This window comes from Ursus maritimus, unplaced genomic scaffold (genome assembly GCF_017311325.1).
Source record: "Ursus maritimus isolate PB19 unplaced genomic scaffold, ASM1731132v1 scaffold_3, whole genome shotgun sequence".
Lineage (NCBI taxonomy): Eukaryota > Metazoa > Chordata > Mammalia > Carnivora > Ursidae > Ursus > Ursus maritimus.
Window position 1 is genome coordinate 19,662,350 of NW_024425563.1, and position 26,007 is coordinate 19,688,356.

The 26,007-nt window shown below is 39.0% G+C and overlaps 1 protein-coding gene across 2 annotated transcripts in view; it reads left to right on the forward strand.

The window, feature by feature from the left end:
* CHCHD3 (coiled-coil-helix-coiled-coil-helix domain containing 3) overlaps positions 1 to 26,007 on the forward strand; it is a 262,201-nt gene that overhangs the window by 148,649 nt on the left and 87,545 nt on the right. The window contains exon 5 of one of the 2 annotated variants that reach the window (XM_008712051.2): positions 19,812 to 19,895. The exons of the other annotated variant lie outside the window; for it this stretch is intronic. Within the exon in view, the coding sequence (XP_008710273.1) occupies positions 19,812 to 19,895 (84 nt within the window). The remainder of the gene's footprint in view (positions 1 to 19,811; positions 19,896 to 26,007) is intronic. 2 annotated transcript variants of the gene reach the window in all.

Below are 26,007 nucleotides of genomic sequence, written 5' to 3' on the forward strand. Positions count from 1 at the left end.
GTGTAGAAGTGTGATATGGAAGATTACGACTGGCTCTTTTCTAGCTACATCTGAGTATAGGATTAATTTTTTTAAGGATTCAATTTCAGCAGGAGGGATTTAGTTTAAAAGACAGGAACTAGTTCTGGTAGAAGGAAAGTCTATTGGTTAATCTTCTCTGTGGGATTGTATAGAACACTTTTAGATTCTGTCCAGATTCAGAATAATAAACTAGCCAACCAAGTATAGAGTTCTCCAGCTATATATATTGATTTTACTCTTTTCTTTTTAAACAACAGCAGAAACATAAACTTGGATGCAGCCTGTACCATTTGAATGCACTCAAAATAAATTATGTACTTAGACTTTATTGTAAATAATTTCCTACAATGTTCTTTTCATTCGGGGGAAAATAAAGAATGGTGATATGGAGCAATGTATTTAGGGAAAAAGAGGCAGTTCAACAAAGTTTCACTTTTATCAGTTTATATCTTTTCCCACTGAGTGATTTAGTTATTATTTCTAAATTCTCTGAAAGAGCACTTGAATGGTAGACCCAGACAGCAATAAACTGGTTAGAATGAAGAGTGGAAGAAGAGACTGGATTTAAAAATGAGAAGTATATGAAATTAAGGGATGAGAAGTATTGTTTAACTAGGTCATTGGGAAATAATTAGAAAAATAGATAATTAGTAGACAAGAGACATTTGGAAATCTAGGTTCAGGAGGGGTCTCAGGAATTCACTGGCCTGTCCTCCGTAGGTGTTAATTCCGTCGTGTGAGAGTCCAGAATGGCAATGCTAACTTTGACTTACCAGAGAAAAACATTTTGCTCTCTGTGAAAAATCAGTTTTTTATAACTCACACAAAGCATCACAATTTTACATGTGCCAGTGATACTGTGTCTTAATACCCTTTGTTCCCCATGCTCACAAAGTTAAAAATTAGAGAAGCAATGAAAAGATCAGGGAGGCATTCATATGAGCAAAGATAAAGAGAACTAAGAATGTATTTGCTAAATCAGGAATAGGGGATTTTTTTTCTACTAATTATCTGGAGAAAAAAGAAAAAAAAAAAAAAAAAAAAAAAAAAAAAAAAAAAAAAAAAGGAATCCAGCCAGAAGAAATAGGACGCTGGGGGTGAGACTAATGCTTCTGGGTTTTTAGAGTCAAAAGTATGACATACTCAACTTGACCTCTTTTGAACTTGAAAACTACAACAAACTAAGGCATCACATACGTTTTTGCCCACTTAAGGGCAAGAAAAAAGTGAGGAAGAAGAAATGAGCAATGAAGAGAGACAAGAGAAGGAAGAAATTCTTGGTAAGTGGAAAGATGGATAAATAAGGGAGGGAAAGATTATGGCAAAGAGTCCAAAAGAAAATGCCGGAGGAAAGAGAAAGAGGGAGCAATAAAAGTTGTCCCCATCTGCCCTCAACATGCCAGTTCCGGCACTTTCTCAGGCTTCCCGGCCCATGCTTTTGCCTGCTAAGCGTGGCTTGATCAGAGTAAAGCTTTGTCAGAATCGTCTCCATGCTCGATCACCTTTCTTATCTGAAGTCATGCTTGCTTACCTCTGCTTTGGTTCCTTGCTGCTCTCTCCCAGTGGATGCCCTCCAAGCTTGTGGTATCTATAGGACTTCAGAGTGTCCTTGTTGAACTTATCTTTCTCTTCTCTATTTTAGCTTCATTAGTAAACTTTTCGTCCCGTTGTTTCTAAATTGATGTATTTAAGCAATTGGACTGTATAGCATTTTAGGGTCCCTGTGCCCCTCACCCAGCACACACTCACACACGTCTCTTTCAGGTAGGGTGTGCTGGTTTGCCATCGCTGCACCCCTTACTTCCACTTTCAGGCTCACTGGTTGAGAACTTTGAAGGCTGTGGTCTGGAAAAGGAAAGTATGTTTGTACTTCGTCGAAATTGAGGAAGTGTCTATCACAACAAATAGATCATACTTTTTAAGTTTAATCATTTTTTTTTTTACCTGTTCTGTGGAGAAATCTGTTTCCGATTGATTATACACATAATCATACTAATTTTGGGAATGCCTTGGATGAACACAGTTGTATGCCCAGGTCTAGATGGTTGACATTGTAATATCATTTCTGCATGTACAACAAAACAGACATGCAGAACCCCTTTCTTTGGTTGGCTTCTATATCCTAAATTAATCAGAAGTTAGAGAGCTTTTGGGTATTTATAGCCCTGATTTTCATCCAAATTCATTCTAAATACATTGCTCACTGGTACCCATTTGGCTTGGTTTGCTGCTTATCAGTGTGATCTCATTTTGTAGTTGCTTCCAAGCAGGTCACAGTGATGTCACATCGTTCTCAGTTATCTTTCATCCTGTCTTTAAAGACTCTCTCCCCTTCCCTGTGCTACCGGCCTCAGTCCCAGTGGGGCTGATTTTTCACACTTGTTCTGCCTGGGCACAATGTGGCAAGAAAGTGTTGTGTCGTAGACCTCCCTTGTTTGAAGTCTTGTGTATTTGGGTTTTTTGGGCATAGACAATTTAGAGGAAGCAGTTCAGGTACTCACATGTGGTACCAGTCCTTCAACGCAGCCTGCTTTTTCACCTTTAGGCTTCCTGCATTCTGAACCTGAACTGCCCTTTCTCTTGTATGGTGGATGAATAGCTACTCAGCCTTGAGGACCCATCTCAATGTTGACCTCGATGGTGAAGCCTTTTCTGGCTCGACCGACATAATTGTAGCTCCTGGTTCTTGGGCCTTTGGACTCCAGGACTTAGACCAGTGGCTCCACCCTGGTTCTCATACCACCTGGTTCTCATACCTTTGGCCTCAGCCTGGTTGTTAACGTCCTCAGCTCCTCTGGTTCTTGGACTTTCAGATTCAGGCTGAATTACCCAACCAGCTTTCCTGGTTCTCCAGTTGGCAGAAGGCAGATTGTGGGACTTCTTGGCTTCCATGCTGTGCAAGCCAATTCCTGTAATAGTCTCCTCTTATATATATCTCTCCATGTATCCTATTGGTTCTGTTTTTCTGCAGAAATCTGACTAGTACACCCCTAAGCAACAACACTCTGTACGATGCCTCATACATAGACTTTTTTCCCATTAACTATCACTGAATGAATTGGTGCTCAGGCTGCAGGCGCCAGGGAGTTCATAAAAGGGAATGGTGGGTAGAGCCTGGGCGTGGCTTTGTAGAGAAGGTGATACAGATACTTGTGTAATAATGAGAGTTGTAGATAACAAACATCTTGACCATTTATTGGCCGTGTGGCTTGGCCATTTCTTCTCACTTCTGTGACCCCCAGTGTGCTCTACTGTAAAATTGGAGTGATAATTTTCTCAGGGTTTATTTTACTAGTTTTGTGCTATGTAGCACTCCAGGCATAGCTTGGAGAATTTAATTTAGTCCTAGCATTGTTTTGAGAATTAAATGATGTAATAAATATGAAAAAACTTTATAAACTCCTAAGTGCTATACAACTATGAGTTTTTTATTAATCTCTATTATTAGAAGTGTCTTTCTCCAGACTCTTGAGTTCAGGGATCTATCCCTTTGGTTCGTCTTCTGTTTTGTTGAATTGTCCACGGAAACCTAAAGGAGCAAGCGTGTCCTGGACCCAGCACACAGGACAAAGGCTTATGCTTCCAACCCACTTATTAAGGCATCTTAACCATCTATTGAAATTCATTGATGAAGGGTCTAGAGTTTTAACTTTTCGACCATACCTTAGAAACCTGAGAGGTCCTGAGATATTAACGGATGCTTTTAAGATCAGAAAGCTAGTTAAATCACAAGTTAAGAATGGAATACAGGTTTCCTTGACTCATATTTTAAAAGTGGCATACTAAACAAGTCAGTGAAAAATCTGAGGAAATATTAAAATAAGAGTATTTAAAAATTTATCTAGAACCATCATGATTTTTCTAAGGTAATAGGTTTTATATAGTAGTCTTTTGTTTAGGAGAAAGGACTTAAAATTTAGTGTTAGACTGTAGCAAATTTGAACTTCTTGATGGAAGGGCATTGGTACTGTGTTGAGCTGGACATAGAGAAAGCTCCCCGTTGTATTTTTCCTTGTGATGGCAGCATAATTCTCTTCAACACCAGATTTTCAACCTGCGACTGCCCCTGCTGTTTAAAGAAAATAATGCCTTATAGCTCATGATGACATGTCCCAATTTTCATCCTCTTTCATTAATTATATTTTCCTCTCCAGTTAATTTTATTTTAGAATGTTGTGTTTGACATCAAATGTATCAGTGGCCTAGTTCCAAATTACATGGTTTCAGTGGCTCTATGTGGAGATTTTCCATGGCGTGGCTGACAGTAATCCTTGCATGTCCCCCCTGTGTTTTGGTGAGTGGTTTGTTCTTTCAGTTGTGCACTGTCTTCTCACTGGAATTTATATATTTACTTTAGATGGTATTTAGAAAGTGCTGGTGGAAACATAACTGCCATTCAGCACATGTAGGCCTCTATTATCTCACACCTGGATCCTTTCAACAGCCCCCTTAATGGTTTCCCCACTGGCATTCTCCCCTCTTTCTAATCCATCCTATACACCAAGATTAATCTTCCTAAAATACTGTTTTCATCGCACTCAAAAACCTTTAGAGGCCCCCCATGGCCTAAAGGATGAAGTCCGGACCTCTTAGCCAGACAGTTCCATCTTCCTGCAGACTAGTCCCCACTTACTTTCTGACCCTCCTACTGTAATTCCCTCTTCAGCTGCAGTATGTGCCTAGGCCTCCTATCTTCTCTCCTCTGTACCTTTGATTACTGTCCCCTTTCTTGCAGTGGCCTTTGACTCCATCTCTGCCCATCTAAATCCTACTCATCGAGCTTTCAAGTTCAGTCCAGCTGATCGAATCCTTTATTTTCTTTGCAGTACTCCCTGCCCTTATCATATATTATCTTTTATTATGGTTGTTTGTTTATACAACCCGTGCACTGCCCTCCACCCCTAGTTTGTAAATTCTTGAAAAGCACATTGCTCGCAGAAAAGAATGGATTGTTCCTGGTTTTATAGCTCTATGCAAATCAGAGCTTTAGAGTTGTGGTTTATGGTCATTGAGATGCTTTGGCTATTCTGTTCTACCATATCTGCTCCAGCGTTGGAGGATCTTCATAAAATAGGTTTCATGAGTGCTTGTTGGGTAAATGAGTTGATATATTAAGTTGATTTTGTTCAGATAGGTAAATTACTTTAACATTTAACTTAGCATGTTTGCAGGTGTATAGGGTTTGGCCCAGGAAGGGACATGTTCACAGTGCCCCAGAGTCATTTATGGAGTGTCAAGAATTGTGTAGTCTGCTTAGATCACGGTTATATGCTTAGTTAGAGGTGAGTAAGTTGGTGGCGGGTTTTTCTACCACGCAAATTGGAAAAGTTCTCCAATGTGTTCCAGGAACTATTTGGAGAATACATAAATTAACAGCTTTATGGTACATTTCAGCTCTTGAGGATACAGGCTACCTCAGGAGACAGAAATCTCCAGTAGGACAAAATACAGCGTGTTGCAAAGACCAGTTAAACAGTCTTTTTACAAATATTCAACCAGTTGTCAACTCTTCCTTGATCATGTCATCATTACTGCTTGTATTCATCTGACACCAGACAAAAAGAATAAAGGAAAAAAATAGGGGGACTTGGGAGGGAATTCCTTCAGCGCTTAAACCAGCTTGTCACCCTGCAGGGGCACAGTATCTGGTTTTAATAATCTCATATGTCATTTGCAGTTTATTATTAGTAAAATATAAATCCATATCTCAGAACTTTTGTAAAATTTTTGAGAAGATTATGAAATGTCACTTTTGCTCTTCTTTGAGGAAAGTAGGGGAGGGGGCGTTAACTTGCTAAATGTCATTACACTGCTTGTTTTCAGCTTCAGATTAATAGCAGGTGGTAGCCATTTTTCAGAGCAAACAGGCTGCCTTTTTAGTTCAGTTAAAAAAAACCACACTAATTCTTTACTGTAGCCTGGAATATTCTGTGCTAGGTGACAAATGGCAAGGATCACAAAACATTCAACATTCAGAAAAACAGAATAGCTGGCTAATATTGTAAAATTTTAAAGAACCAAGCCAGAGCTTTCAGCAGAATATTTCTTTTACATACCAAATGACTTATACATGGTGCTATTTATGCTTAATGTACATATCTGTTACTTTCAGTGACTATTTTCACGTAGCTCTTTCGGTTTGTGGTCTGTGGTATCTTTGTCCACTTCTGCAGTGCTCATCCCAGATCGTAAACACCACCTAGAAGCTCTGTAGATGATCACCCATGCAAATGCATGCTTTTTAATGTGCACGTGCGTTGTAGGGGGTTGGGGGGGGAGCAGTGATGTTATGTTTGGAACAGCAAGGATTTTTATTTTTGGATTATTTTTCTTATTCACAGGCAGGTTTTTTTTTTTTTGAGATATTGTTTAATATATCATCTTTAAAATGTGAGTCAAGATAACCTGTATTCTATTCTTAACCCATGACTAAGTAGGTTTATGATCTTATGTGAGTAGAGCTGTCCCAGGATTAGATCTTTAACATCTGAAGACATGGGTTTCTGAGGCATGTTCCTGCTTCAAATGTTTATGATCCTTCCTGTTTTTGTCTGCGTATTTTTGATAGCTGATAAATACGGCATCAAATGTCATTTACAGTTTGTCATTAAGTTCATCCTTTTTACTTGCATTTGGTTTAAAGGCTGAGGGTGGGGGTCACTCTCCTTGGGGCTGGAGTCTGATCCCTTAGTTTCTCAATCTGAACAGTTGCTAGGAGCTTTCTGGCATCTGATCAAATGATGGGTGAATGAAAATCACACTCACAGGAGGATGATTTTTAAGCCAGAAAGATAACATATAATAAGATAGCCATAAATATAAGGCAAGCAGGGTACCATGTCAAATAGTTAATAGTGTTCTGACTTCCCAGCAGGGAAAACCAAGTCAAAATCATGAGGTTGCTTTTCATTCTTGGGTCCAAAGCTAGAGAAGTGTCTGCCTGGTGAGCTGTAGTGGGAAGAGTCAGAAATTCTGTTTTCACGAGACAGCTATTCCAGCTGTGAATTTTAGGCAAGTCTCTTGTCTGTAACTGTTTCCTTAAAGGTAAAAAAAAGAAAAAGAAAGAAAGAAAAGTGGGGGGGCACATTGGTGGCTTAGTCAATTAAGTGTCTGACTCTTGATTTTGGCTCAAATCATGATCTCAGGGTCATGAGTTCGATCCCTGCACATGTCCGTCCACTGCTCTTGCATGCTCTCTTCTCTTTCTCTCAAAATAAATACATAAATCTTTAAAAAAAATGAACAAAAAGTACGTATAAAACCATACTCCTTACTTCATATTGCTGTGGAGTGAGGCTTTCTAAAGTGATTATGTAGTTTTAGGTCCTTAAAAGTGATCAAAGATGTTAAGAATTGTGAGTTGATGTTTTGGTTATGTCCATGCTTGAGTCCCTTGTTCAGCAAACCTTTGATGAAAGGCACTCCCCAGCGTGCCAGGGGATTCTGGGATTTGAGAATCCAGAATTTTCTGCTTCACGATGGTCCTTCCACACCAGTGTACAAATAGGGATGAGGACTGCTGAATCTAAGCTAGCCACACTCAGGGAATGAGCAGAGGTCTGATTCAGTGGGGCCCTCCCCACCCCAGAAGCAGAGTCTGCCTTCTCATCCCTCTTCAACCATCTTGATCCACGAATAGAAGTGGCTTATTTACATTCTATCCGGTGTACTTTCCATTTGGATGAGTCATGGTTTGGGTGCATTCTCTTCTTTTCATTCCTCCTCTCTAAGACTTCTTTCCATTTTTGCTTTGTTCAAGCTTGAGTTTAATCATTCGTTGTTCCCATGATCTCATGTCTCATTTAGCCCTGTAAGCTGGAGGCTTTATACTGAGGCTAAAGGTTTTTAAAAACCTCCTCCCTATTAGGTTGGGGTAAAAATGGGATGAAATGAAGGGTCAGGTACTCCATTCTTTCATTATCATTGGCCATTGCTGAGGAATGTTTTAAAAATATTTTTGTCCTTCTAATACTTTCCCAGTTCCAGTTTTTCTTGGAATACAGTGGAGTCACATCTTAAGGATTTAGTTTTTAAATCAGCATGTGAATATTATTTGTCAATTACAAGTCAGTAAAACTAAAAAACAAAAACAAAAAACCCCCCCAAAACAATACCTGTGTATGAGGCAAAGATTTCTTGTGTTCCAATTTATTCTTAAGAGTCCAGCCATGCTATTTTTCTTCTGTTATTAGGTCGCTAGGCTTCTTTAGTTGAGCACAAGATGAAATGTTGGCTTTTATTTAAGGATTTGTGAATGAAAACTATATTATCTTGAACCACTAGAATTCCATTCACTGGTCAGGAAATGAAAGAGGCCGGGAGTACGGCAGTCCCAGGCTTCCTGATAGTGGGTAGAATCCCGTGCTCTACTTAAATTCCTCTCTCCCCCCTTCAGTAAGTAGTTGGATTTGCATAAACTGAATGTGCATGTGATGTAACTATACTGTACCACCCTCTTTAAAGCCTATAAGTGAGATAAAGATGCCCCTTTATTTTCTGAACTTACTCCTTTTTTTTTTTTTTTTTTTTTTTGTAGAAAACGAGAGCTAGTGTGATTTGGTTAGCATCAGTGAATTGAACTTGTTTTAGAAAGTGGCCCATTTTACCGTCAGTCTTACCCATTTCAATCTGACAGGTAGCGTCAGGTTCAAGAAGCAGCCCTGTGAATACTGCTGAGACAGAGAGCCCTGTCACTCCTCCAGTAGCCACAAACCTCCCACCGATGCCAAGTCAGGCAGGGAGGGAGGGTCACTGCTGCCATGCAGCGTCTGCCCCTGGCAACCAGGTGTCACATACACACAGTCATTTCCAAATGTTGTTTAATGTGTGTTTGTAGCATGCTAGCAATTTGGCAGCGGAACATACACATTCATTGAATTTCCTCTGGCCTAGCTGTAGAGTAGATTCAAATTGAATAATAGGAGAAATGTTGTGGTAAATGTACTGCATAAAATGTGAATGTTACAGGGATCTTGGATATTATCTAGCTCATCCCCTTAATTTTACAAAAAAGGAAACAGGACCCAAAAGGTTAAGGAACTTGCCCAGGATCATAAGTTAACAGCCAAACTGGAATTAAAGCTTTAACTGTCCGGTGGCTGTTTCGTTGCTTTTCCGCTACACAGGATTTCTGGAACAAATTGTATTCCATAGGTCCAGTTGGATTTACTCAGCCTGGCCTGCCTAACATGGAGCAGCTCCAAAGAGAACTGATATATTCAAACAGATAGAACCTCGTTCTTGTTTGCTGGTTTACTTTCTGTTTGAACTGGAAGCTGAGGTTTAAGACCTGTTCAAAGTTTGTTGTCACTGTCAGAGTTTTGTGGCAGCCATGAGAGTGTGCCCTTGGGCTGTCTGTCTGGGAGAAAAGCTGCTGCGAAGGGTGCAGTTGGCCGCAAGGCTCACGCTGCCACAAGCCGGGACCCCACTGCAGGGTGCATCCCCAGACCACGCCCCCACCAGGCTGGTAGCGCATGGCAGGGGCTCTAGAGCTGGGCCATCTCGCCTGATGCAGGATTCCTCTACTGGAACGTCTTTGCTCTGAGGCTCCTTGTCATCCTGGCCAGGTTTTCTCAGAGCTACACCGTTGTCTTCTTCCGCCCTGGTCTCGCATCCCAGGTGTCAGACCTAGAGCATCGTCTGAGGCTCTCTCTGCCAGTGCTGCTCCCTCTGTCCTCTATCCTTCCTCTCTTGTACTTCTGACGCTGTCTCAGCATCTGCATCCCCGCGGACCAGAACCGACGTGGCGTATAGGTGGTTCCGAAGACATTTTTAGCGCAGTCTGCGTTAACCATTGCAGCAAATGGTGAAAATCTCTCTATGTTGAGTACTGTTGAAAATAACTACACATTTTTGATTAGTCACTTTTACATCGTCTTCCACTATGTCAAGCCAAAGTGGAAAATATAGTCGGAGTTAATGGGGAGTGCACTGCTCAAGAGGCAGGGGTCCCAGAGCCAACTCTGTCCCTGACCTTAAGGATTCCCTTAGTCAACAAGGAGCTTGGTGAGCCTTGCTTGCTTCGTGATACATGAGCTGGAAGATCTCTGGGGTTTTTTGTTTTTTTTTGTCTTTTTGGTTTTTTTCCCCTAAGCTGTGAATGTGAAATAGTTTCTTCTTTTTTTTTTTTTTAAAGATTTTTTAAATTTATTTGACAGAGATAGAGACAGTGAGCGAGAGAGGGAACACAAGCAGGGGGAGTGGGAGAGGAAGAAGCAGGCTCATAGTGGAGGAGCCTGATGTGGGACTCGATCCCACAACGCCGGGATCACTCCCTGAGCCGAAGGCAGATGCTTAACCGCTGTGCCACCCAGGCGCCCCTGTGAAATAGTTTCTAAGAGGAGAGGTTGACTCCAGCCAATTGGTCCTAATAGTGTACACATTACATCTAACTTTAAATTGAACAAACACAAGTTAATACAAAGAAAAGGAACTCAGAAGTTGTGCCGTAATTGTCTCTATGTTGTTGTCCAACTTACATGTCAGATCAGTGACATCAAATGCCTTGGCACAAGTAATGGGGTTGAGCTAGCATCTCTGTGTTAGAGTGCTTCTGAGAGTTTTAATCTCCATGGTAAAACAAGATTATACATAAGTGCCTGGAAATGGAAGTCTTACTCCCCACAATATGGAATAAGAAGAGAGACATTTTAGTATAATTGCACCTTTGGCTATGTAATTCCCAGTGCTTATTGCTCCTTTCCACTCTGTACCCTATCAGCTGTGGTCTAGAGGTAAGACCACTCTGCTGTTCCATGTAATGGTAACATTCAGTGGTTTATAAGCCCATCTATTCTGCAGCTGAATTTGATAATAAAAGCCCCTTCCTGCTCTGAGTCCATATAGTCACACAGTTTTATTGAAGGTGGCCCTTTTTATAAACCACTTTTCCCTCTTTCAGTGATCCTTCTTATCCTTAAAGTTTCTGAGCTTACTAATGATTCTGTGACATCGTGTTCTCATTTCTTTATAGAACTTGGTCTTCTGGAACTTTTTTTTTTTTTTTCAGATGGTCTTTTCTTTTAGACTCAATGCGTGTCTACATTCTCTTGTGTCTTTCATAAACATGTAATAGCTTAAGTGAGTGTTCATTAGAGAAGATAAAGCTGCTTATTTGAGGACTCTGAACCCCTAACACTTTCGATTCAGCATTTATTTAATGTTTCTTATGTGCTGGATATCGTGATGGCTGTTCTTTCCTTAAGTGGGTGTTGGGATGGGGGAGCATGGAAAATACAACACTGAACTGGTGAGGTGGTATAGTTCAGTGCCTTTCATGTTGAAATTTCATGTTGCTCTGTAACACTGAGGTTGTAAATTATAATGGAATCATTATATGCCTATTCTCAGGAATGATATGTAAAATATTTAATACCAGGTGTAGGGTGGTCATTACCCAAGCAGAACAGTATTAAACAACTAGTACCAGTTCATGTTAACTGAATATCCATTCTGCCTGAACCGAATGTCAGTTACATGAATTCAGAATCTGAGGTTATATAGGCATTGATTCTGTTTGTGCAGGGAGCCAGAGAAAAGATAGAACTTATATACCTGTTTTATGCTTTTTTAAAAAAATATTTTATTTATTTATTTGATAGAGATAGAGACAGCCAGCGAGAGAGGGAACACAAGCAGGGGGAGTGAGAGAGGAAGAAGTAGGCTCCCAGTAGAGGGGCCTGATGTGGGGCTCAATTCCAGAACGCTGGGATCACACCCTGAGCTGAAGGCAGATGCTTAACGACTAAGCCACCCAGGCACCCCTGTTTTATGCTTTTTATACTTAGTTCAAAAATAAAGAACTAACATTTCCAATTTCCTCTCTCACTGGGATGTGATGCATTACGTGTATGTGAGCTGCTCTTGTTGCTTTTATACATTACACCTTTGCAGGGCAACCCTACCAGTTGATAGTGTGAGACTCTAGCTCGACTCTATAGTACAAACAGGCGTTTATTGAAAAATACTTTATTAACAAGCAGGTACAAAATGATTCATACAACCCATTCAGTAAAACTTAGTGAAACACTTAGAAGTGTTTTTTTGTTTGTTTTTTAAGAAGAGGGTTACTGGGGGCAGACGAGGCTGCTTATAATTGGCCTCAGACAGCCAACAACCCTCTTAAACCAATAATTCTCAACTGGGGCAGTTTTTGGCAATGCCTGGAAGCATTTGTGGTTGTCACAGCTCAGGGTTGGGGTGGTACTGTTGACATCATAGAGGCCAGGTATGCCCCTCAGCGTTCTACAGTGCATAGGATGGCTTTCCACAACAAAGAACGGTCTGGCCCAAAATGTCAAAGCCTCAACCAGTGGCTGGATACAGGACTGTTAAGTGATGAGGCCTAAGGTACCATCCCTAAAGTTAGAGCTATATGCTTTGTTGTCTTAGCCTCTCATAGTCTTGTAACTGGTCGCATAGCAGATGTAGGAGTATCATTATGGTAGCTAATCCTTATATCTTTTTGAATTTTCATTTTACTAACTGGAAAGAACCTATATCTAACATTTATCATGCTAGTTAATGAACCATTTTCACTAATAAAATCTCATTTCCAACCGTCATTGTGCTAAGTAGCAAAACATCATTATTGATCAAGGCATGCATGAGTGACGCCCTTGTCGCAGCCACCTCTACTTTTTCAGCTTCCAATTTTGAGCTTCCATTAAGAAAACTTGCTGATGGCTCCCACATTATGTGTCCTTGAGTAGCATGCTGGCAGCACCTGGTTCAGAGCTTAACCTAAGAAACATGGACACATAATGTCACACTCTCTATTTTGAAGTAAATCACAGATGCTGTGACAGATTGGCTCCCCAGAAGTTGTGTCTACGTACTTCCTATAGACTACCTCCGTGTACTTTTCTTTCGTTTGGGTTGCCATGTCCTGAGTGTTTCCTTTGTGGAAGCTACAGACCTAGGTTGAGCCAGAGATCCAGATAGAAAGGAGTAAATCTCTTCCTGTCTCAGAGTTTACAGTTGAGACAGGGACCGTGGGTAGATAAACATGTACGATACAAGGCAAAGTCAAAATCAAGTGCCATAAAGGGCGCCTGGCTGACTCAGTCAATGGAGCATGCAACTCTTGATCTTGGAGTTGTGAGTTCAAGCCCCACGTTGGGTATAGAGATTACTTAAAAGTAAGAATCTTTAAAAAAACAGGTTACCATAAGAGACCTGTTGAAAAGTTTTATTAGGTGCAAAAGTGGGAGAGGCAGCAGGGTTACGACTTGGCAATAGCTACATGAAGGAAATAACATTAGAGAAGGGTCTTAGAACATGGATAGGGGCTGGGGTGAGTCCGTGTATGGTCACATGGTGATTTAGCAGAGTTGGAATGGGTATCTGGGTCTTCTGACTCCTCACCAAGTGGATTTTCTTCTATCTGTCATAGTGATAGTAAGTTCTGAATTAAATGTATGGTTAAATGTATGGTTAAAAAATTATTTTTCCTCTCTAAAGCTATAGAAGAAAGCTTATAAAACCATTTCTGATTTCATCTAGCACCTAATTTTACTTCTTTTGTCAAATACCATGTTCCGCACAAATGATAGGAGAGAACTTCTGGAAAAATTTATAGCAAAGCAACACTAGGTCGCTTTCTGTTCTAAATTTATGTACCTAACGTCAGCGTCCTCTCTTCACTCATTGTTGGCTTTACATTTTAATTTCAAAAACTACTTGCCTGCCTCTGCTTGCTTTTTTCAAGAAAATAAGCGGATATGCCCCAGAGTGGCAGAGGACACGTTCAGTAGGCTGTCTCCAGTATGTCATAAGCATGAAAAAAGGTCAAATGAACAGGAGAGTTCCTGAAGCTCTTTTTGGGAAGACAACACAGAACCAAATGGATTGATCAAGTCCTGGAGGCTTGGATAGGAGTTTCAGGTTTAGGAAGTCTATTGCTAAGTCTCAGTCTGTATTCAACTTACTCCAGGCCTCACTGTGTTTGTGCACATAAGTGTCGCTTAACATTTCAAGCTGGGGTTTGCTCACAGCTTATGCCTCTAAACAGTCATTGAACAGCATGCTAAAGGTGTAATAGGTTGGGCCTCATTGAAGTTCACCTGGATGAGTTACCCTTTTAAAGGTCACCTTATCATGTGGCTTGGAAAACAGTGCTTTTATGATTCTTTGTTTACTAATGCCACTTGATAAAGGCTCAGTGAACCCTATGTAATTTCTCCTTTATAACGAAAGTCTAGTATTCAGCTAATTGAATACATGGCTACTTTAATTATTTCGTTACGGCTAATTGGTATTCACAGTGATCATGTTCTACAGCCTCTAAATGTATTATTGCCTTACAAGTTTATGGTTCAGCCCCGTTGGGTCGTTCAGTTCTCTTTTTGTTTTATGTCAGCATAACTTTTATGAGGTTCTTATATATTTTGTGTTCTGTGTCGTTCTGACGAGGATTAAAGCTCTTTCCCCTGCTCTTATTTGCTTATGTGACTCATAAGATAGAGATTGATCTTTGCCACAGATTATCCATATCATTGTGAAAGACTAAATCTCTCCCTATCCACTGTGTGTGTGTTTCAGATTTGTTATAAGATTTGGAATGATAGGAAATACCATTATAGGGATTTCCTATTTAGGTTGATTTACAGTTGTTGCCTTTTCTCAACCATAGTAATCTCTGGCTTCATAGTATCCTCGGAAAATTGAGGAGGTGTCTGCCTAGTTTTCTTCCCTGAGCTATTAAAATTGAACACTGGCATTTCAAGGAACTTTGTCATTTAAAGTGTACGAGCTTTCCCGTGGCCCAGAATCTTTCCTTAAAGTGCCTGTGTCCAAGGTTACAGTACAAACTCTGAGCTAGGTGATTGTGATGTCACCAGGTTCTCCAGGCCATGTACCCTGTGCCACACCTCAGTCCTCAGGAGCAGCCAGGCCTAAGAAGGCTGAGCTACTATGCCAAAAAGCTTTCGCTATGAAGAGTTACCTAGGAATGTACGTGGGAAGGTAAAGTTCCTATCAGCACCATATGTCGTATCCATAATCTCGGTTTGTACGTCTGTTGCCTTTATTATATTCTTTGTCATAAGCACCTTCAAATCCTTTCTGAAAAGAAGCAAGTCTTAAAGAAGTTAACACATGGGTACTTCATTTTGAATCTAGCTACCAACACGGAGTTAAAACATTGGAATATTTATGTGTTGGGTTTCTTAAAGAAAACTTGATTTCCTTATTTTCTTTTTGTCTCTTGCATATGGGGGTGCTGTAGTTTTCCATAATGATCCACTTAAGTTCCGTCATGTTTTCAAGCCCAATCATGTTATCCCAAATCTAACAGGATCTAAAAACTAATCAGTGCACATTTCTTGCAGTGAGAGGAATAGTAAACAAGAGATGAGGGACAATTTTTTATATTCTTTTTTTTTTCTCAGAAATGGTTCTATAACAATAAGTAATGTTGTAATCCTCTTTGTTTTTGTTCATTTACAAGGATTCTCTCTCTGTTAGAGAGTTCTACGTAGAAGTTTTATTTCCTTGCACTTGGTTTACTGCTTTTTCGTAAGTTGAGTGTGACTCTCCATCCTTGGCAGCCATTAGCTTAGTCAATGTATTCCAGGCTTATTTAAGTATCAGGATTCATATTGTGTGACTTTCCCTCCCAGCATCACATTAACTGTTTCAAAGCAGTGTGCCGTTAAAGTGCTGTGGCCGTGTTTCTTGCTTTGTTACTCTCCCCAGTGGATCTCAAACTATTGATTCTGTGGCTGTCTAGGGAAAGATTTGTGATGTTAGGCTGTAGCTTGGTGGTTTCGGGTCTTTGGAGGTGGTTCCTTTTTAGTGTGCATATCTGACCTTTTCACACGTTGCTTTAAATTTTTTCAAAGATTACGCCTTAGAAAAGTGAATGAGGGTATTACTATATATCCTTTATTTACGTTGCTCCTCAAAATTAAATTTTTTGGTGCATGTAATCCTCAGTAGGCTCAAACAATATTTTTGTAGTATTGAATTCTTGAGTGTTTTCTAAATGATCATAATAGAATACCTATAACTTTTTCTTTGCGTTTTGAAAAATGTCTCACTGTGCACTATATGTGAACAAAAAAAACCATTTAGTGCAAGTGTTTTAAGAACCATGGTGGGTAATGTCATACATTGAATGGGAGAGAGAATCAAGTGCTGGTACATTAAGGATTTTGTAGGTAAGATAATTTCCTTGCTATCAATAATTGTTCAGGTTGTTAAAACAATTTGGTTATTTATTAATAGAATTACTAAATTCCTCACTCTTTGAGCTTCCATCTCATACTATGTTTCCATCTCATAGTCAGGGAATCATGTATGTGATGTTAATGTTTAAGAAATATTTTACTGATTACAGAAGTAGTAATTGTTCATTCTAGAAAATTTAGAAAGTATAGAACAGTCCAAATAAGAAAAAATATCCCACTCTGCGTATCATATCCACTGTTAACATCTTGGCACAAGGCACTCAACTCTCCCTGTTCCTTCCTTAACCAAAATTAGGAATTTCCTGTACGTGCTATTTTATGACCTGTTCCCCCCCATGTAAAATTTTGATTTAAAAAATTATTCTATTAAAACATTATTTTTTTAATGGCTCTAAATGGTCATTATGTCTGGACTAAAATCTTTATAATCAATATCCTGTTGGACCAAATCTTATTTATACAAACTTCTGTTGTTCCCACTTGTTTGTTGCTTTAAGTAACATTGGTTTTATTTTCTTATATCTAAATCCTTGTGTGCTTTTCTTAATATTTCCTAGGGTTAAATGCCTAGAGTAAAATTGGCCAAGTGATAAGCAGATTAATAATAACAAAGATACATGCACACATCCATCCATATATTTATATGTAGTTATTTTCATGAATTTTAGTGTACTCAATTTGTATACACTTTAAGATATTTATATAGTTAAATTCATTCTTTGTGATATATAGTTCTATGAGTTTTGACAAATGCATGCAATCCTGTAACCACCATTAGCAACAAGCCGACTAGTTCTCTTGCCTCAGAAAATTCCCTCCTGGGGTGCCTGGGTGGCTCAGTCGTTAAGCATCTGCCTTCGGCTCAGGGCGTGATCCTGGTGTTGTGGGATCAAGCCCCACATCGGGCTCCTCTACTGGGAGCCTGCTTCTTCCTCTCCCATTCCCCCTGCTTGTGTTCCCTCTCTCGCTGGCTGTCTCTCTGTCAAATAAATAAATAAAATCTTTAAAAAAAAAAACCTAAGATATTAAAAAAAAAAAAGAAGAAGAAGATTCCCTCCTGTGTGCTTTGACCACAAACTACATGTTTTGTTTTGTTTTTTTAATTTGGAAAATATAAAGAAGTAAGAATAACTAGAAATCACGCATAAGCCTACGATTCTGCTGTAACTTTTGTTAACATTTTGTTAGGTTTTTTCTTTCCCTACAAAGAAGGAGATTATACTGTCCTTTATGTTTATAATCTGTTCCTTTTTTTACTTAGTATATTTTGAGGATATTTTTATTTAACCATTAAATTGGTTTTTGTTGCGTCCTTGCAAATCTAAACAACCCTATCTTTTTTTTTTTTTTTAAAGATTTTATTTATTTATTTATTCGACAGAGAGAGACACAGCCAGCGAGAGAGGGAACACAAGCAGGGGGAGTGGGAGAGGAAGAAGCAGGCTCCCAGGGGAGGAGCCCGATGTGGGGCTCGATCCCATAACGCCGGGATCACGCCCTGAGCTGAAGGCAGACGCTTAACGACTGTGCCTCCCAGGCGCCCCTAAACAACCCTATCTTGAACATCTTTGTATATAGTCATAATTACTTAAAAAAAGTCCTAAAAACAGAGTTTAGATCTCAGTGAGTATGTATGTTTTAAAAAGTTACATTTTGTCAAATAGGTTTAAAAAGTGGTTATACCAAATTACATTCTGACCAGTCATGTATAGAAGAGCCTATTTTCCTGTATCACATTATTAATTACTATTTTATACTGTCATCAGTTTAGTAGATGAATAATGGTATTTCATTATTTTAATTATCATTCTTTGATTTCTCTTAGGGTTGGGTTTTTTCCCCATTTGTTTATTATTTGTATTTTTGTGTGCAAATTACCAGTGTATGTCATTTGCGTATTTTTCTTTTGGCTTTTTTGTGGGGAGGGGTAGAGGGCTTTTTTTTGGAAGTGTTCTGTATTTTAGTAACTTTAACTCTCACAGTTACATGTTGTGGTTTCTTTCCCTCTTTTTGTCATTTGCTTATTCACTTGGTTTAATGATTTTTTTTTTAATGGAGGGTCTCATAAATCCATTCTTTTACATTTCCTTTATTTCTGTTTTGGGCGTATATGTTGAATTTAGAAATATCTTTTCTCTGTAGATCATATAGTCATGCTTCATACTTTGCTTTGTTAAAAATTCTTTACTTTTTCTTTTATGTTCCTGACAGGCTAGTCAAGTTTTTACTATGTTGAACCAAGGAGCCATAGATTATTATGTACTTGCATACGAATATATTTTAATGTAATCTTAATATTGTATCTTTTAAAATTTATTCATATGCTTTCAAGCAGCATGAACTTTGCATTGAAATCTTCTCTTCAAACTATAGCAGCACAGTGACTTATCTGTGTCCTAACTTGAGGAAGTTTTCTGATTTTTTTCCCCTCATTGCCGCCTTTGGTTTGCATTTTAGATAGATATTATCTGTCAGATTTCTTTGTGACATTAGGAAAAAATACTACTTCTATTGTTAAATAACTTTTGTTTGTTTTTAACATGCTGCAGGACGTGGAAGACAAAGTAAGTAGCAAAGCAATGACTAAGCAATTAAACGAAGCAGATGGTGGAAGTCACCCTCACACAAGGTTGAGCCAAGTGACCCGTGATCACCCTGCAAAAAAATGTGGTGCAAGACACAAGGGTGGGCATGCCAAAATACATACTTGTTGAATATCTTAAAATTCCTTGTCAAGTGTGTATTCAGCATTTACTGAACAAAAATATATTAAAAACTTTCCTAACTTGGGATGAGACAGGCAGGTCTGTTCTCAGAGATAAAGATCACTTAAATGTAATGATCAGGATACGTACAACAGTTTGAAAAATGCATTTTTAAATTAACCTTGAAAAACATCCATAAGTAACTATCTTTATCATTATTTTTCAAGTATCAAAAAAATTTTATTACCTTTTTTAATTTTGAAAAAATCTTATAAATTAGAAATGGGATGACTGAGTTTTAGAATTACTTTAACTATTTTTATTTCTTACTATTAATTTGTAATTATTCAAGCATTTACATTTTAATTATTCAAACATTTAGTGGTTTTTGCCCCTAATGAACTAAACTAAAAAAGAAAATAGACCAATAACGTGTACTTAGGTGCAGGTTTCAATGGGTAATTTAAGGGTTCTCAAACACAAGATCTATGTAGAAAATGTCATATAGGCATTTTTGTTGTTCAGAAAAAAGAAAAAAGGTTAATAACCATGTGGTTTATGCTCAGAATAAAATTTAAGTTTTATTGTACAAAATATTAATCCTTGAAATTACTCTTCAAAAGAAGTTAAATAAAATTGTCTGTGCTGTATTCCGATATTTTTTGACAAAGTAGGACACAGCTGTCACAGTAAAAAAAAAAATACAATGTAGACTTCTTCATTACATTTAAATGCAGCAATCATCAGCTTATTAATATTGTTCTATGGCAGAGACCTAATAGATTGCAAAAATCTTCAGCTTTGTGTACTTATTTCTAATGTAATTTATACTTGACTTTTGCTTTGCTGTTGCTGCTTTTTCTTGATATAGTATATTCTTCATTTCTTTTTTTAGGCTAAGCAGCTGGAAGAGAAAGATAGAGTGATAAAGAAGCAGGATGCATTCTACAAAGAGCAGCTGGCTAGACTGGAGGAGAGGGTATGACTATTTCTTGTCATTGATTTCTCTTCTAGAACCACATCTGCAACTTTCCCGTATATTTATTTAAGCATCAATAATTAGAACTATAGCTGCTTTTCCTAGTTACAAGGAAGTGAAGAAGCCAAGCAGGTAGATCATTCTCACAGGGGATGTCATTTCTTGTTTGGTGGTTTTGGGGTATCGTCGTGTTGTTGGTTCAATGAGGCGTTTACCACTCTGCAACTGCCCCGGGTGTTTTGTCCCTAAATGTTTAGAAACTGCAGTGCTTCCAGGTCACACAGTAGAGTGCTACTCTCGACTTTCCCTAACATTGACAAAACTTGAGTGGGTTCATGGAAATGGAAGTGTTTTAAGGGATATGTTGTTTTTGTGTAATCTCAGTTTCACTGCATTTGTGACTAAGAAATGGGCTGGAGTTGAATAGTAGGACTTAGGAAGAAGAGTTAAGAGGAGGAGTTGAGGCGTACCTCTGGGCGGCCCTAGAGTTTGACAGAGATGCAAAGGCAGGAATTAAAGCTAAAACAGAAGGAGACCGTGGGTTTTAAGATTGGGAGTTTGAGCCACCTCATCAGTGCCGCTGTTCAGTAAAGTAGATTTGTCTAGAATCCTTTCACACATGGGCCATACAAAGCTAGGTCTCTCTTCCCTTTGATGGAAACCCCTAAAATTTGGTTTGTTTAGAGTAAGATGTTTAATAAGAAAGTAGATAAAATCAGAAATACAATATTAAGTCCCATTCAGTACAGTTATTTACACATTAAATATGTTCCCCCGTGTCTGTATGTTGCTAGTTTGCGTGCGTCTTGCATGCAGGGGTCATTTCTTCATTCATCGAACAGGTGTCTGCTTAAGCACCTAATACATGTTAGGCCTTGGGCCAGTGCCGGAGATATGCTAATGAAGAAAATGAACTAAAGTTTTGTCCTCAGGGATCTGAAATGTATATAGTGGACAGCAGGTTGCAATTCTATGGATGAACAATAAAGCAGAGAAAAAGGAGTCCCAGGGCCTTGGAGTGTAGGTGGGGGGTCTGGTGGAGAGGGAGGTCCTGTCTAATAGGTGGCATTTGGTAAGAGGTCTGCAGTAACGGGAAGCCAGCCAGCGCCAGAGCCCTGAAGCAGGGTTGTGTGTGGCATGTTGAAAAGGCTAGAGGGTTTGTGAATGGAAGAGCATGTTGGCTGTTGTCTTGGGCAAGAACTGAAACAAGAGAGACCAAGTAAGAGGTAATGCCAATAATTCAGAAAAGGGATAGTGATGGCTTGGACCCAGCTGCTAGCCATGGAGGGATGAAGCACGGGGTTGGATGTTTCAAAGGCAGAGCTGATCAGGCTTATTGATTGGTTTTGATCATGCGTGAAAGAAAGAACTGAAGAATACTCTATATCTATGGCTTTTATACCTAGAAGGATGGATATGAATCTGGATGTGGGCAGTGGAGAAAATCAGGAATTTGATTTTAAATACTTTAAGTTTGGGATATTTGTTAAGACATCCAAGTAGAGATGGTAAATAAGCATAGAGTGGAATAGTTTATGGCAAGAGTGAGCAAATTTTTTCTGTAAAGTGCCAGATAGGAAATACTTTAGACTTTGCTGGCCATGTATGGTTTCTGTCACGATGACTCAGCTCTCAACTCAGCTGCTCAGCTCTGCCACTGTAATGTGACAGCAGCCATAGCCAGCATGTCGGAGAACAAGTGTGACTGCATTCCAATTTATGGACCCTGAAGCTTGAATTTCACATGATTTCCGTATGTCATGAAATACTCTTCTTTTGATTCCCTCTCGCCCCCCAACCGTTTAAAAACCCGAAACCACTCTGAGGGCTGTATACAAACAGAGAGCAGGCTGGATTTGACTCATGAGTTCTAGTTTGCAGAACCCTGGTTTAGAGCGCAGCCTCTGACTTGGATTGAGTGTACTGAACGGACGTTTACCTGCTGAGTTTTTGTAGCACGTTACATCAAATTTCAGTTTCTTCAGCTGTAAAATGGGGATATAATAGTACTTACCTCACGGATTTGTTAAATGAGCTCATTCTCATAAAGTACCTTCAGTAGTGTCCCGCACAGTGTAACACTCAGTCAGCTCTTAGTTTACCTCGACCCTTCCAGAGCACCGTACCTGATAGTAAACGTTAGCCGAATAAAATGAACGACTGATAGTTTTTGAGATGATTTACCCAGCACCTGTCTTTTTCCCACCCAGTGACAGTTTTCTTTGCCATCAAGTATTACTGTGCTAGGTACCTTTTGGATTTGTCATTGATCGCTGTCAGGTATGAGGAAAGGCAATGAAAAATATTCACCCATTTCTCATAAATCCACCGATTTGATGGAGGTAATTCAGTGATTAGTGTGATATACTGAGAGGATTCACTCTTGGCAGGTGAAACGGGTCTGCTCAGCAGCTAACTGTTGTTTTTGGCCTCAAGTTAGAACAAGTGGTGGTGGATCAGATGGGGATGGTGTGATGATGTCAAATCATGGCAGTCAGCATCTTTTGATACAGGCCAATACATAGATTTTTCCTTTTTGAAGATGAGGCTGGAAAGTAGTTATTTAGGAATTTTAAGTGAAAACTGAGTACCAGTGAGCTTAGAAAAATCCCAAGGTGGAATAATCACACTGCTATTAGTTAATACCTAGTAACTCCAGGCTGGACTCGGAGTCAGAAGGCAGGGTGCTGTCGTCTAGTTATTAAACAAGTCACCTAATCTCTTCTGGTCTCTGCTTCTTTATCTATGAAGTGAGGATAATACTCTGTTCCTTGCTCATGTTGGTGAGTTATTGGGGGGACCAGATAAGACGATGTATATAAAAGCTCTTGGAAACTGAAAAATGCTTAACAAAAGCCGTTGCCATTAAAGAATATCTACTTACTTTCCATTGTGTACAAAACACTAAAAATCATGAAATTACTTTAGTATTGTTCAACGTCCTGCTGTCTTCTCCCCATTTCTGTAAAATCATGTTTATTTCTGCCATTCCTGAAGTAGCTACATTAATTTCGTTCAGTTGGATTTCTTCCAGGAATATTTGCGAGATGTAGGTCTTCAGTGATAAAGCATTTTGTAGGCTTAATGCAGGAGATTTAAAAAGAGTTCCCCTTGTATTGTGATGACGGTGTAAAGTACAGTGTCTCACCATTTCTATTAGAAGTTCTATATACAGTTCGTGTTCAGAGAGGTAAAAGTGCTGAATCCAATAGTGCGTAATGTAAGAAAAATGATTATAATATTATGATAACTTGTAGAATCACCTAATGTACTGCATGAAATCCAGGTTGCCTGTGGTTTAAAAGGGGTTTAAGTATATGTCTTTATTTAAACCAAATGAAATGATGAAACCATAAATCAGATACCAGGTGGTGGATGTATCATTACTAAAGGGGGAGCATTGAGCAGTCTTTCAGAGAATCATTCCAAAAGTGATCCCCATCAACTGGATTAACACCATCATTATGTGCGTGATCACTTCTAGATGGCTCATGTCTTACTATTTGAACTGTTCATTTTCATTGACTTGATACAAATTTCTTTTGAGACTCTGAACCCAAGTCCCCTTAGCACGTGGAGCACATTAAATTCTATAACACAGCGTGGCTTGCCTCTTTGATCTATTTCAATAAATTCTATCAATTAGGTAATTCCTATGTGTGAATGGAGCTTTCTCCTCCCATGTAATCACATTGGTTAGTTCACCAGGAGTCTGAGATAACTTTCTCCTATCACTGCCTCGTGAGGAAGAAGAAGTATAATTTAACTGGACATCAATTCACCCTTCCCGCAACCAGTATTCCAAAAGCAGTAACTCTTGACTGAGAAAGAAAGTCGAAGCCATTCGAAAAGTTTTTCAAGTCCTTATTTCATTGTAAAGGTTGCTGGCTTTCTCAAACGACATTGACTTAGATGTGAAGTGAACTTCTATATTTTAATAATATTCGTGAGGTCAGTTAGGTGTGTGGCCTAACTGAAAGAGACTGGAGTATTGACTCCTGGTTGTTGATTTAAGAGACATGGAGGATACTAATTCCTGATTGGTGGTTTGATAAGAGGAAGCCCAGGGCAAATGTTTTTAGGAAGCTTTCCACAAATCACTAAGGGAATGCTCCATAGTGTTTTATATACCTCTCTTAATGGTGCCACATTTATGATAATTGTGATTTGTTATCCGTGTTTACCGCATAAATTCCTTGACGGTAAAGGTCATTTTCTCATCTCTATATTTTCCACAACTCACATAGTAGTTCAGTGAATAAATCCTAGATTTACTAAGCTACCATAAAATTATGTCTTAAGCAATTAATATGTAGTTTTTGACTATCCATAAAGTACCTGGTATCTTCTTCACTTTGTCATTTAAATTAATAATATATATCTATCCTATGAGAATCAGGTTTGTCTTGATATTATTTGTAGCAATCATCATCATTGTGATAGTAACTCAAAATAACATTTACTGCACATTTACATGTGCCAGACACTTGGCATGGGTTATGTCATTTTATTCACACAGACAGTCCTATGAGGTTGTCAGTCCTGTTGTTTAGATGAAGGCTCTAAGACTTCAAGTAACTTGCCCAAGAATATCCAACCAAAACATCTGGATCTGAGGCGGGTCCAACACCTGAGCTTTTAGTCATTAGCCAGTACTAGCTTTAAGATTGTTAGTTCTGCACTCAAGAGTTAAATCCTGTTGGTTGTGTGTTAGCTCTTTGGGTGGTAAGTTAGTTCGTTTTGGCTTCTAATACAACTTTTTAGGTCCCAGTGTTAAAATGGGGTTAATGCTACCTCATAATCTACAAGATTGTTAAGCATTCAAAATGCAGAATCTTCTCCCCAGGATTTGGTACTTCTGGGGACATTTGGCCAAAAAGGGAATAAATAAAGTCTTATTACCTAGCAGCTACAGCATGATACCTCTCAGAGTTATTTTAATGTCTAGTTGTGCTTCTTCTACTTTGAAGTAAGAAAGCCATAGTCATTGAAGCACTTAACAAATGTTTTTGAGCCATTCATTCATATGTTCATAGTGTTGCTGTCGGATGGTCCTATCATTCCATCTCTAGAAAGAAACAATTACTTTTGATAAGCTGCTTCGATGGTCATTTCATTAGAGTCTGGATTGCGTTCATGTTCTTTGGAGAATGTGTATTTTCCAGTAGTCTGTTAGCCCTATGGGAGGGAAGTGAGAAGCAAGACCAGGCCATAGTTTGAGAGGGCAGAGTCCAGATTCTCCCAGGGATCTTTCAGGATGAAGGACCCCCTTCTCTGCAAGACATCTTGGAGATGTGAGTTCTTTGATGATGAGTGTGTCTTCGTGTCTAACTTCCCAATCATGAACTTCAATTGATTTGCTCTACTGAATTCACTTTACTCTTGGCGTTCATAAGAATGGTGGGGTTTGGCACAGTGTGAAGAGTGCTATAAAAGCCTTGGTGACTTGAGGAGCTGAGGGAGATCAGAGGGTTTAGTTAGATACAGTCATAATGTTCAGATCAACAGGGTAGTGGGATCTGTGTTGCCTTCAGTTTATAGGCTCCTCGGGACTTCAGGAGCTATTTGCATACACACTGCAGTCAATCCCATATAATTAAGGAGAGGGAATTGTACAAGCTGGGCAAAAGAAAGCAGTGCAAAGAGAACGGTGAAAAATAAATTGTCATTAAGAAGAAAAGTACTTTACTAGTTCGTCACCTGTGGAGAGAGTTACTAATTAAATTCTAAGGTTGTGCTTGCTTACACCAAATGAGCAGTTTTTAAAAGGCTTTTACTTATAGTGGGTGGCATATCTTCCATTGCATCATAAAGTGTTGGGCTCATCTGTATGATTAATTGGCTTTTTTGATTGCTTGACTTCTTTGTCAATTAGTACCTTGGTTTCTCTATTCCTCTGTGCAAAGCTTGGGGGAAAATAACGCCAACAATGATAATAAAAAGAAACGACAACAGAACGGAATATTGTCAGCCCAGTGTGCTGCTTATGGGAAGAAATAATTATGTATTTTTACTACCAGATGAAGTCTGTCATTATAAAAATACTTCATTGAGTGAAGTTTGGTCAGCCTTTTGATGGGATTAATACAGGATAGAATCACAGATCACTGAC